This window comes from Amblyomma maculatum, chromosome 3 (assembly GCF_055883805.1).
Source record: "Amblyomma maculatum isolate TAMU_Amacu chromosome 3, ASM5588380v1, whole genome shotgun sequence".
NCBI classification, from domain to species: Eukaryota; Metazoa; Arthropoda; class Arachnida; order Ixodida; family Ixodidae; genus Amblyomma; species Amblyomma maculatum.
In genome coordinates this window covers 157,294,679-157,307,618 of record NC_139346.1, presented here as the reverse complement: position 1 = coordinate 157,307,618, position 12,940 = coordinate 157,294,679, and the positions used below count along the sequence as shown (strand labels likewise).

At 42.1% G+C, this 12,940-nt stretch overlaps 2 protein-coding genes across 10 annotated transcripts in view; one reads left to right on the top strand and one right to left on the bottom strand.

Annotated features, from left to right (window-relative positions):
• LOC146196599 (ATP-dependent DNA/RNA helicase DHX36-like) overlaps window positions 1-2,192 on the bottom strand; it is a 38,188-nt gene extending 35,996 nt beyond the window's left edge. Inside the window, exons 1-3 of the mRNA XM_084598361.1 lie at window positions 2,046-2,192; window positions 968-1,053; window positions 765-880 (exon numbers count right to left, since the gene is read on the bottom strand). Of these exons, the coding sequence (XP_084454487.1) occupies window positions 765-880; window positions 968-1,046 (195 nt within the window). The 5' untranslated portion in view covers window positions 1,047-1,053; window positions 2,046-2,192. The remainder of the gene's footprint in view (window positions 1-764; window positions 881-967; window positions 1,054-2,045) is intronic.
• The window catches only part of LOC146196598 (uncharacterized), a 65,064-nt gene that overhangs the window by 46,223 nt on the left and 5,901 nt on the right, over window positions 1-12,940 (top strand). Inside the window, exons 1-10 of one of the 9 annotated variants that reach the window (XM_084598362.1) lie at window positions 2,456-2,599; window positions 4,982-5,137; window positions 7,087-7,253; window positions 7,415-7,498; window positions 7,638-7,679; window positions 8,671-8,851; window positions 9,666-9,874; window positions 11,190-11,276; window positions 11,377-11,465; window positions 12,608-12,812. In XM_084598362.1, coding sequence (XP_084454488.1) covers window positions 5,049-5,137; window positions 7,087-7,253; window positions 7,415-7,498; window positions 7,638-7,679; window positions 8,671-8,851; window positions 9,666-9,874; window positions 11,190-11,276; window positions 11,377-11,465; window positions 12,608-12,812 — 1,153 coding nt within the window. In that variant the 5' untranslated portion in view covers window positions 2,456-2,599; window positions 4,982-5,048. Of the gene's footprint in view, window positions 1-2,455; window positions 2,600-4,981; window positions 5,138-7,086; window positions 7,254-7,379; window positions 7,499-7,637; window positions 7,680-8,670; window positions 8,852-9,665; window positions 9,875-11,189; window positions 11,277-11,376; window positions 11,466-12,607; window positions 12,813-12,940 lie in introns of those variants that run through there. The other 8 variants (XM_084598363.1, XM_084598368.1, XM_084598366.1 and 5 more) reach the window with 8 other exon arrangements.

Sequence of the window (12,940 nt, the reverse complement as noted above, 5' to 3'; positions counted from 1 at the left end):
TAGGATCTCCGGAGAAGAGAGTGATGCATATAAAGCCAGAACATTGTTGTACTGTTGATCCTAGGATAGTATATGGCACCCTTGGATGATATTCAGCCATATTTGATGACACATCTAAGATTTGAAAACCATAGTAGTGAGCAGCAGAAGAGTGACTAAATGCTCAAGTTCAGCTATAGGAGTATGCTTGAGTAAACCGGTAACAGCATGTCGTATTGCACAACAAAGGTGTTTGTGGTTAGCCAAGCCATTGTTGGATAGTTGGAGCATGGGTGTGTCATACAGGATCCTTCCAACCATCACTGCTTGGGCCAGCAGAGGCTCAGTATCTGTTTTGAAATGTTGCTCCCTTAAATTCCGTCCAGGCAACTGCTGCCACCTCTGTACAGCTGCGCTACATGACACTACACAAAAAACCATGTCTGCTCTGAAACCGTCCTTTCTTTTATCGGGCCAACACTTAACATTTCTAGTCCAATGTTTAGCAGGTGTGCCAAGACTATGTCTATCCCAGTTACAGTGGCGGAGATTTACAAATCCAATGATGGAATTCACTAAGAGCAAGCACTGCGACTTCACACACAGATGTTAGCACTCTGCTCACTGCTTTACTTAACACGCTACCTCAGTGTAGGTACACGAGGTAGGACAAGTCCTGCTCTAAATTGGGAGGTTGCGAGTTCCACCTCCCCCTCACTTCTTGGAGGTGTGTTTTTTAAGGGAAAGAAATGTGAAAACAAGTTTGCAATTATATTTTCACTTACCAGGTGTTCATTGGCCCAATCCCTTCGTTCACGATTTTTGCGTGCAAACCAAAGACCAATTTCCTTTCCCCTCAGACCCGGAGGAGGGCGTCCACCACGTCCACGTCCACGTCCACCTAGGTCAAAAACAAGTGGCAGGATGCATTAAAGTTTCAGTACTGTGTAAGCTGCAGACAGGTGCATGAAGCGCTTCGGTAGCTCACCTCTGTCCCCATCATCTGATCCTCTGCTCCGACCTCTACCGCCACCTCGGCGGCCTCTGTGCCTTTCGTTCGAATACATGTAGAAACTGCAAAAAGGGACAGTTGAACAAAGTCAGGCAGGCCATACTTTTAGGAGGTTCGTGTATGGTGTGGTTTGATGAGCAGCAATTCTGCGGAAAAGAGTGGCGACTAAAAAGCTGCATAGCAGCTTGACAGGGCTTGTGGGTGTTTTAAAACACATCCCGCTGGTAAATAATAAGGCTCTGAGATCACTAGTCACTGTCCGTGACTAAAGTATCAAGTGAAGAACAATGTCAGAGCAGCGTCAGTCTGACACTGTCACTTTGAGGAGGGAAGGAAGCAATGAAAGACGAGCACAGAACAAAAAATTAACTGAAAATTGCGGGGTGGATCGGCTCGAGTTCAATGATGCCAGTGGGCGGCTCCGGGTTAATTTCGTACACCGGAGTTGTGCCCCGGAGAGGCTTTAAGATGCTTTAAATGCGTCGACGTCATGCAGGTCAAGGGAGCTTTTTGGGCTTCGTCTCCACTGAAACGCGGCAGTCGCGGGAACAGAACAGAATATTAGCAGAATGAAGCTTGATCACTATAATGATTAGGAGTTTCATTTTTATCCTAATACAAAAATAGTTCAGGCTGCAATGTGCACGTAACATTCTTTTTTTCTCATGGACGTCAAGAGCGCATCAACAGCACATGTCTCTGTTCCGTACCGTCTCTGATGCGCTGTGGCCTCACTATGAACTGAAGGTGCTGAAGGTACTCCCGTTTAGTCAACGCAATGACATACTTTTGGAAGCTAAGAAATTACCGTGAGCTTTCGTTCTATCGAGAACTTGAGCACTGTGCAAATTAAGCCCCCAGCTCCTGCTTTATAATCAGACGTTTTCAGAAGAGCGTCTGGCGACTTTGCTCAAGTTTTTCGCGCACATAACAACTTCGACAAACGTTTTAGTTTGTAAGTTTGCGACGTGCGCAAGGTGAAGAGCAACATTTAGCGGCGGCTGCGCGAAAGCTTCAGATTGCTTTTGTGCGGGTTCTGTGAGGACCTGCTCACCTAAGAGAAGAAGTCTGATGAATTTTCAATGCAAGAGTCTCGCCGAGGCTCCCATAGTTATGGTGACTAAAAGCTATCGGCAGCACGCATACAAGACGGGTCCATACTATTGAACGAGTTTGTATGAATGAACGCTAGCCGCTAGCTGCATGCAAGGAAGCAGGTTGAAAAGATTGGCCACACCGTGGATTCGTAGCTAACAGACGACACCCGCAATATTTCTTTATTAAAAATGAAATAATAAAAGAATCTTAATTTTAGGCGATTTTAAATTTGTTTCTTGCTACGTAAACTTTGCTATGAAATGTTCCGAATAGTTATGAAATCCGAAATGTTATGAGAAGTGCTGAACTTAGCGAAAAGAGGAAAGCAGATGAAAACCAGTTCACCGATCATTTTGTTTTGTGTTTTCATTCTCCTCGTCTCATTGTTTATGTTTGAAACTCGAAGAGCCGAGGAGGCATGTTCCGAACGCGGCGATGCACTTGACGCAAGTTCGATCGTAGCAATGAATGCCGGTTTGCTTATGTCCTGTAGCAGACGCCCCTTACGTGGTAAATATCTTTCGTGTGTTCTGAAGGATGCTTTCTCTTATTTCATACAGCGTAGCAGTGAAACCTAGCTGCGCGTCTTTCAGTGCAACCTCGACCAAACTCTGATCGTTTCTCAGCAGACAAGTTTACCATGCATGTTTAGCTCGCACTGCAAGTGTTCAGCGTGATTTTCGCGGCGCCTACGCGATGTCAGTGCACGTTAAAGAACCCCAGGTGATCGAAATTACAGTGTACTACTGTAGTCGAAATTTCCGGAGCAGTTCATTATGCTTTGTGACGCTAAACTCCACAAACCAAACCAAACCTATTTTCATTTTTTTTTTTTTTTCTAACGCTGCACGATTATTTTTTACAGTTTTATCAATGAGAGCTACCAGCCCGGAGATTATTTCATGGTCGCTTTTAGCAGCCACCTTTGCTACAAGTCAGTTCAGCGTGCATCTAAGTCCATCCTAATTCTGAATGCTTTCTCATTTTGCAACGCTAACACCGAATATCATTGCAGGCATACCCAGTGTTGCTGTACTACTTCAGAACCTGTAAATTTGCGTGCAAGACAATATATATCATTGCTTTTGTACAGATCAAAGGTGAAATTTCAGAAATATGGTCAGCAGAGCAAATTATGCCAAATTTTAATGCCTGTGATAATTTTCGCAGGCAGTCCTTGCCAGCCTAGCTACACAAAGTAAAAATAGACTACCAGCGCTGTGACTGCAACAATGCAACTGTGATAGGATCTCACGGTATTTTTCTTCCAACTGTTTCGACGCTCTGAAAAAAATATGCTTACCTCTGTACTGTCGAATGTTGATGATTGTATGAACTGTAAATTTGTTCTAATTATTTGGGGCTCGATTTATGGGAGAAGTGTTCAAGTTAAATAGGAGCTTGAATCAAGCAAGTTCAAATGAAGCAAGTTAACTCAAACAAATGTAAGGCTCAGTTATAAGTGATGCAAAAAAAAAAGCAATATTTTCTTATGTGGTTGCCATAAACGTTGAGATTAGCACGTCATTATTGTCAGTAAGGTTCAGTTTCATATACTGTATATTTAACAGCAGTTATAGATGCTTTTAATGCTAAAAGCCTCTTCCCATTTGTATTGAATAAGTCAAGGGAATACGAATTCAATAGGTTCATCAGCTTCAGGAGGAAAAAAGTTAGTAAATTACATGTGCCAGGAGGGAATGAGGAGTGTTGAACTTTCCATCAATGCTTCAGCCTCGTTAAGTTGACATATATAGTAAAATTGCTGTGAACCCTTTTCTTTTTCAAGACTGTGAGGTTCTTTAGAAATTTGATGGACATTGGACATCATTCTTTCTGTCAATTTTTCATTAACTAGTGCCAACAAATAGATGTGACGACAGGCAAGTTACAGTAAACTACAAACTTTCATGACATTAGGTGCAGTTTTGCTCATATTTTCAAAATGCATGACCAGCTGTGCCATCATGCTATATTGAAGCAGCTCGCAATGCAGGTACTGCACTAAAACAGCTAATTGCCGAGCTACACAAGAACATAATGTGCAGGCTATTATTAGTTTGTTTACATCAGTGACATTGTCTCGCATGATATCCTTGTATGCTCAAATGACATATACTTTCTTTGCATGCATAGTGAAGGCACTTTTCTTTAACAAAACATTTGTGCTAATTTGGGAGGTGCATCTGTTACACATGGTAAAATTTGCACTCTGGTAAACTGGAATATTAACAGTTGCATTGAGGGTACATTTCCTTCCTTTAAAATTAAACATCTTTCTTTTTTTCCCCTTCAATTGCTTTAAACCTCCTGCAAAGAAATGAAACTTTTTTCTTCGCGCTTCAGGAAATATAATGTTGAAACGTTATATGTTTGCAGCCATCCCATAACACCAACAGTTAATCCCAGTAACTCTGTATGCGTAAACAGACTTTGCTTATTCACAAAGCTGCTTACTGTTGGACTGCACACCTTGTGCGAGTGTCTCTTGTGAAATGACGAAAGCTGATTGCACTCAGGAATAGCTTTTAGTCATGCCTGTGTGCTAGACAGTCATGATAGCCACCCATTAATCACATATAGTATTTGTGTGCTCACCACAGTCAGAATTTTTTGCCTCTATTCTGTGGCATCATGGACTTGATAGCCACCCGTTAATCCCATATATTATTTGTGTGCTAACTACAATGAGAATTTTTTTCCTGTATTCTATGGCATCATGTACTCGAGCAACATTTGTGTTGATATCCTGTTGCATATACTATAGAAGGTTATCACATCAATTAGTGCATTGAATTGTTTCGCCCATTTTTCACTTTTCACTGAATCAGAAAATATCAACGATTTTTCTCTCATAAATCATTACCTGTCACATCATTACCTGTCACTTAGGGTACATGCAAGAAATTGAGAGGGATGAGTGATAATCTATAATGAGGACAAGGTCTAACAGGCCACTATGACTGGTGTTGCGGATACATCGACATCTCAGACAGAGACATCAAATGCAGCTGATGGAAGCAGAAGCACCTCTGACAACTCATTTAGGTAGGTCTTCACTATTTAGATGCCCATATTCTTTCAGAGAGGCAGATAGGGTTTATTGAGTGACAGTGAGCAATTTTGTCACTTGTGGGCATTCCACGTTTCTATTTTACGGCCTTGTAGCTTATAGTTTACTGCCTTAATGTGTTCTAGTCAGTACATTTCACTTTTTTTTCAGCAAACCATGGATGTATATCCCAGTGTTCTCTTTTTATCTTGTAGTTTTGCTGAGACAGTCTGTAAGTTTAAAAAAGACAACAAATCATATATAGATATGAGTTTAGGAATGCTATTCTTGAACTGGACAGCAAGTAATGTGGCAGTTTCCTGATAATAGTAATTTTAGGATGAAGGTTAGGGATGCTATGCAAAAGGAGAAAGGGTAGACCTGTGAAAAATGAATTTACTCCTGCTCGGTCAACATTTCTATGTGCTGTTCTCCCATGTTGCCTTTATTACGATTCACTAGCAGCATTTTGCATGCAACAGCAGCGCATCATATCATCTGTCTGCTGTGTCACACTTGTGTAAATAGAGGAAATGTGCCAAGATAGCTCATCGCATTGATCTGCTAGGCAGGCGTAGGTTAAGAAGGGCAAATTGACTCTCGCGGTGAATGGAAACAAGTTTGTAGGCTCCCTTCTGTTCCAAAAATTGGTTATTGGTTCCGAAAATTGGTTGCAGAGTATTGGTTATAGCATTGCTGCTGCGTGCCCCTTGTAGAGATTTCACACTAGGGAAATTATGACAGCAGCTGCGTCGTTGACGGCATTGTATAGCAACCTGCACATGTTATTTTATTTTTTAAAGTGAAAGCCTTTCTAGGCTCATGGTGGAAATCTCGCATCAATGAGATTTATCCGCAAAATGTGTCGGCAAGATTTCGCAAGTGACAGATACTGCACCTTTTATTTCCTTTAAACCAATTATAGAATTCCGATGAACTTTTATGCATACAAGGGAATGCTGGTTGTGTTTGACAAGGCGCGCTGTGTACCATGTGCAGCAGCAATGCTCAGGTTTTCACATTTCTCCACTTCTGTAGTGCTCTCGGAATTTTTTTCTTTTTCTTCGATTAAAGACACTTTACACATGTTCTGATCAATTTTACTCATTTTATCTCTGTTTTTTTCTCTCAAACGCCCAACATCCAGTCACGTGACATACATGCAGACACATCACACTTTATGTGACCCTACCATACATCACGTGACCGGAAGTGTGACGTCACATCAGGACTTTGCCATTACTCTACCTAGTTATTTTGACGTCTGATTGACTTTTTTTGGCTATAATTAATAACTTAATTACTCAATTTTGCCCATATGATTTCTCAGACAAGATTTTTTCATTCTCTATCTAGCACAATAATTCGTTTTTTGGTAACTCATTTGGCTACAACGAAATCATGTACACAACTTTTGGGGATGCAAAACTCAAACATAGACACTTAATGCTTATGCATTGATAATAGAGCAGACTCTGCTCGAGGTGGCGTAGATGGCCCCCCTTCTGCCAGACCCATGTGGTACACGTGAACAGTTGCATGTCGCTTCTGCAAGATACGTTAGGAAACACTGCAATGCACCATGGTCATTTTTGTGTAAATGTGACTAGTAATCAGTCTTGAGGCTAAATCTTCTACACCTCTGGCAGATTTTGAACTGCTGCAAATGTGACTATGTTGTCCTGTGATAATTTTTCACATATCTCATCTTTCTTGAAAATAAGGATGTCGATGGCTATGCATCAGCTGCCACATGCATCAGTGACTGCAACATGACTCTGACCATTTCTTTGATTTCGCCTAGCAAGTTACTTTTGGTGGGAATAATGTCTGACCACTCTGAAATCATGCTTATGAAGGCAGCGTAGGCATGTCCATGTGTGCAAAACGTATGTGCAAAGCGGTACTCTATTCATTAGTTTACATTTCCTTAACCGGTTTGCAGGAATAATGCATTTAAAGAGGAGTGCCAGAATGAGTACAACGAAGTCCAGACGACTGAAGTCTTTGACCCTTACAATGACCTTGAGTCATCTGATCCCGAAGACATTCAGGCCCCAATGTCAAGGGAGTCACCTTCCCCTTGCTCACAAGGGAGGAAACGGTGCTCAGGTTGGCATCAGCACATTATTTGCATGTCTTTCTTGCATCGCAATGTGTTGTAGTGATCATATCTAGCAGCGGGCAATTGTTTATGCCAGGGATTTGTACTTTGCTGCTTTGAATTTATTGTTTCAGCTTTCAGCGACTAACGGGACTTTGGTACTTTCCAGCTAAGCAAAGGAAAAGTAGGAGTCGACACAAGAAGCGTTTTGCTCCTGCAGTAATGGAGTCCTGTCTTGAGCCGTCATCCCCGCGTAGGTTGCAAATTTTGTAATGTTTTAAAATCATCATAGGTGTTGAAAAGTAAGCTGTAATATGTTTAAGCTTATGTGACGAAAGAGCAATCAATACTTTTTCTTTCTGTCTCTTTTTTTTCCTTTTCTTGAGCGATAGTGCATCCATGTGAAGTACCTGTAGCCATAGAGTCTGCAACAGGTAAGAAGCTAGTGTTAAAGCACTGTGTGAAATGCTCAACAAAAATAACAAACCGGCAGACAGGGCTTGCATTGTCACTAACCTGAAAGGCTGGAAAAAAAGACTAAAAGTGCACAGACATTAAAAAAAAAAAAGATGAAAAAACATTTGTAATTGTTTGAATAGCAGCAAAACGGCACCAACAAACCACTGCAAACAGGAGGTAAATGTGCAGATAAAATCTGATCACTTGAAACTGCTGAGGTCTAGCTAACATCAATGTGAATGGCTGTATGGTAGGAAAACCTGCCGATACTTGTACTTTTGGGTATCTTAGAGAGAAAGAGGATAGAAGTCAGATAAAAGTGGATAGAAAAAGGAATAGAACATGCAGAAATGTAGAGGCTTCTCTGCTCTTGTGAGTCAACCTTGGGCAACAGCTCGCAGGTTATGGTTGGGCACTTACGCCTACAGCACCTACAATTTAGTGAGTTAGTGCACGAAGAGTGACCTGACATATGCTTATGTCCATGTTGCCCAGCCATGGTGCACGGGAATCGCCTGCAGGCTACAAATGCTTCTCTGTGAGTTTAGACATGCCTACCCTTTACGCAATATGCGTGAAAGATTAGGCATAATTTGTTAGGCTTAAGAAGACATTAAGGGGCTCTAAACTACCTTCCATGAAAGCTTTCATTTGTCTCCAAAGGTTGCCCCTTCCTTCCTTCCTTCCTTGTTTTACTAATGCACTGGAAGTGTTTTGGCTGTGCCTGTTAATGCTTTGTTTGCTGAGCACTTTGTGACTGTAGGATTGCATTTGAATGTCACAAAAAATAATATTGCACTTTGTTAAGCATGTGTGTTGAACTTCTCTTGCACACTCCGACCTATTCCTTGAAGTGATCACGTGATGAAGCCTTATCACAGTTTGCTCAGCGAAATATTGCGCACGGAAATTGTGAAGTTATGAGCTACATATAGCCTCCTGCTGTGTTCTCCTCTTTCTTTGTAGCTTATGTACGTCCGCTCATCACTGCAGCAGTGCCTGCTATGCCCGCCGGCTCTCCTTCGGAAAAATGGCTTTTGCACTACAGGAGGCTCAAGAAAGCAAACTTCACTTGTACGATGCTTCTAGGTCACAATGATACTGTACGCTCTGTGGCCATTGACCAGAATCTCGTCGTGTCTGCAAGGTGAAGTTTTTGATCGTCCTTACTTTATTACATTGCAGTCTTGCTGTGAAGTTTGTTCGTGCACTTTTTTCTTATTCCCCTCACCTTGACATGGGTACATATTTGTATATTTGCACGTATAATGCAAAGGGGGAGCTTGGGGTCTCACGAAAATGGAAAAATATGTATGTATATGTATTACAGTTATAATACGGCTTTAGGCGAGGCACCAATGTTTCGAGAAAAAAATTATTGCTGATTTGCGTAGTTAAATTAAATGCAAAATATGTGTAGTAGCACTGCTTAAAAATGGTCTCCAAGGTGATAAAAAAGGTAATTGAAGAGTAAGGAAGTATGCTTGAAGGTGAGCGCTCGTTAAGATGCAGAGATGAACACAAGGTGCTTTGCAATGCGGTGAGCAACTCAAAGCCCAAGTCTAAGGAGCACCGTGCGTATGTGTCTGCTGTCCGTAAAGGCTGAGGGGTGACTGATGTGAACAGAGAGAGGCCAATGTTAAAGGCACGTGAGCTACACATGATTGCCCAGTCCAGAGTAACACGTAGTTGTACATACAACACTGCTCAGTGACGACCACTGTGGCAGCATCTGTGATATGCGCCTTTCTTTCAATGGAGCTGTGCAGCCACTCCACACTCTACAGTTAATAGCTTATAAAACTTGACAAAAAAAAGCAGTGCATGAGATGCACAAAGAGGCCGCACAATGAGTGAGTAATAGAAACTGCACATTACATTTGGTAATTCTTGTCTACATGCTTGTTTTGCACATTTTTTGATGCTTTGAACTGACAGAAGTCTTTTGTTATCCCATTCAGTGATGACACCACACTGCGAGTGTGGAGTGTGCAGGCTGGCAGAGAGCTGTGTAGTCTTCGTGGCCACATGTCTTCCGTCAATGCTGTCCTGCTGCTCTCTTCAGAACAGACGGAGGCCGTGTGCTTTCGCATGGGGTGTACTTCAACATACCGGCTTGCTGTCAGCGGTTCTTCTGATGCCTGCCTGAATGTTTGGCTTGCCCTCGAAGGTGAAGTATAACTCGTTATAGAACGCTTTATACTGACTGTAGTGTTGTGCTGCAAATACTGATGCTAACCTTGAGCCTGTCGCTATGTTGTTGGTAAAAGAATCATGTGCAGAGCTCACCAGAGTTGTCCAGAGCATGCAGGTTGTTATGCTGCGAGACTAAGAAAGTGAAATTTTATTATGGCTGCTAGGCTTCAGAGAGGCTGCTTATTTATGAGTGTGCTGCATGGAGTTAGCATTGTACAGCCTAAATCTAGCAAATGGTGTTTGATTTTAATTTTTTTTGATGTGCTGCGCACAACACGCATGCCTACACTGGGGGTAAAGTTTTCTGTGGATATGCAGGGAATGCTACAGAGTAGACATGCATCATTTAACTTCACAACAGAATACCATCCTTTCAAATGTCTCATGAATCCTGCTCTGGAGTATCATACCATTCTGGAATTATTAACGCCATAATTACTTCAAGATTATAACTTTCATTATTAGTTACGTATCATTTAAGAACATTATTCCATCCCTCATGTAATACCCCTCACCAGGGGCATTTGAGGTACTAATAATAAATAAAACAAATACTGCAATACCAACTAGTACATCTCAAGTATAACTTGCTGTGCACATGCTATGGCTGCAACACCTTTTGGCAACCCTGCATAGTGTTGCTGGGCCACACCTGTTTAATCTCCCCGCTGGTTTCTGTACACTTTGCAGCGTTTGTGGATTAGGACTGAAACCGAAATTGTAACTGAGGCCAGGTATGCTTGAACATTTTTGGGTAGTAACAACGTGACAAAGGCCCACAGCCCGTAGCCTTGGCGGCATCACCACAAAAAACTGTCCCCAAGTACAGTGTTTTGCACACACGTTTTTTCTGACCAGATATGACAACACTACGACACGCTGCAGATTCATCTTTCCCCGTAGCCTTTATAAAAATAATGCATATAAGTCTGTTCTTTGTGAGCCTTCAGAGATAATCTACTTGATTTTTATAATTATAGAAAAAAATACCACGCCAGCCGCATGCACTGCTGCCAACTGCTTCTTGCACAGGCAGTGCGTAGTGCTCAAGGCTGTGGTAGTGGTTCACATATTAGAATCATCTGTAATTGTACGGGAGATTATTCTTAACATCCAAAATTCTGCACATTGTACACAATGAACTCTGGCCGTGGAATTTTACATATTCTTGTCATCCTGATATTTGTATCAACAGGGTTTGTATCAAGGGCGCATGTTTTACACTGACACATAGCATTTAAATCAAGTTTCCTCAGTGGTGCCATTGTATTTCTGTACTGGCCTTGCAGGGAGACTACTGAAGTCCATGTACACCTACAACGCTATTACAGCTTTAGGGGCAATTACTGAAGACTGCCACATCGTGGTTGGAACAGGTCAGTGACATGTTGCCTCCTTGTTCTTTTCTTGTCATAATTTAAAAATTTCAGTCTTGCTCTAATTGTAAGGATTGAACGAGGTGTTCTTGCTTTCTAGAGGGAGGCAAACTGGAAGTGTGGGACTTGGCAAAAGGTGCTCCACTCAGCTCTGTCATCGGTCACGACGGTGCAATTGTGTCTATATGGGTGCGTACTGTGGATGTTTATAAAAACAAACACAAGCATGCTTTCAACAAGGATGTAAAAAACAAAAGTAGAGGCAAAAGCACTATATTATAGTGTTGGAACAGCATATATTTTTGAAGCAGACCACAATGCGTATACTTGGTTGGAGATAGCTGTGCGTGCCCATGTCTTTCTAAGAATGTCCATGCCTCCAGTTATGTCATGCCGATGTGTTGGCCGACTGAAAGCAAATTCAAAGTGTGTGGCGACCTACTTTGAGCAGTGGTCTGCATAGGACTCCAAAAACTGTGTAACCTCTTTTAGCCATTTGTTTTGCATTTGCGACTCACCACTCAGTGCATGCCTTAAAATCTGCATTCGGAGTGTGATGCATGTTCATACTGCAGTGGTGGAAAAGTGATTTGAACATCCTTGTTGCATGCGGGATGATTGGTGTTCAATTCCCACTGCCGCCAATGGGTATCCACCGGTGGTGCAAAGAGTACAAGTTTCCCCCTGGCCTCCTACTTGGCTTAAGTATAGGGTGAACTGCTTGGAGAACCCACCTTAAGTGAATAAAAATACCTTATGTCATGGTGCTCTTCGGCCAAAGCTGCCTTTGTGCCAATAAAATCTATCATCTTCATCACTGTCGCATTCCCAAAATGCTGTGCAAGAGCATGAGCTGTTCACAACCCTTTCAAATGAGAAGTGGTAGTGAAAGCCATTGCTACACATTTCCATTACCTTTAGCAGACGGCAAGTGTTTGTATCAATGCAAACTTCGAATAGCCTGATATTGAGCAATTCCTGAGAGTATTAGGAATTATACCACTTTTTTATGTAGTTTTGCTTTTCATAGAGTGGAGTTCGTGTGTGAATGTAGTGGCTTCTTCATGTTATAAGTTGCTGATGATGTTATCATGTTCAGACAAAGCAACTTTGGAAGCCTGCTGTATAACTGCTGTGCAGTGTTGAACATATATCTGTAGGGAGATGTCTGATCTTTCTTGGGTTTTATGTATCGTAAGAATTCTTCAGAAGAGCACGCTTTGCTAATGACCTTATTTTCTTGCTTCATTATTCTCATTCCCATGCTTTCTCAATACTTCTTCAAGCATGTGTGGCTTGCAAGGTCCTGACTATTTTTCTTTATTTTCCAGGTTGACAGGACAGGCACTGTATTCACCGCCTCCTCCGACGGCAGCTTGAAGGTGTGGCAGTGGCTGTCAAACGAGCTGTGTGCTGTGCAAGTGCACGACGCGGTCATGCGTGAAGGCTGTCAGCTGAACTGCCTGGCAGTGGATGCCTCCAAAATATTTGTGGCCCGGGACAGCGCGTACATCAAAGTCATTGACTGGGCAACAGGTAGGCGATTCATTGCTCCCATCTTTCCCTTGTCAGAAAATAATGCACTCTTTGAAAGTCTAGGCAAGCGATTTCCGCAGAACTTTTTTGCTTGCAGTGTTTCGTTAAGAGTGAAAATGCCATTGGAG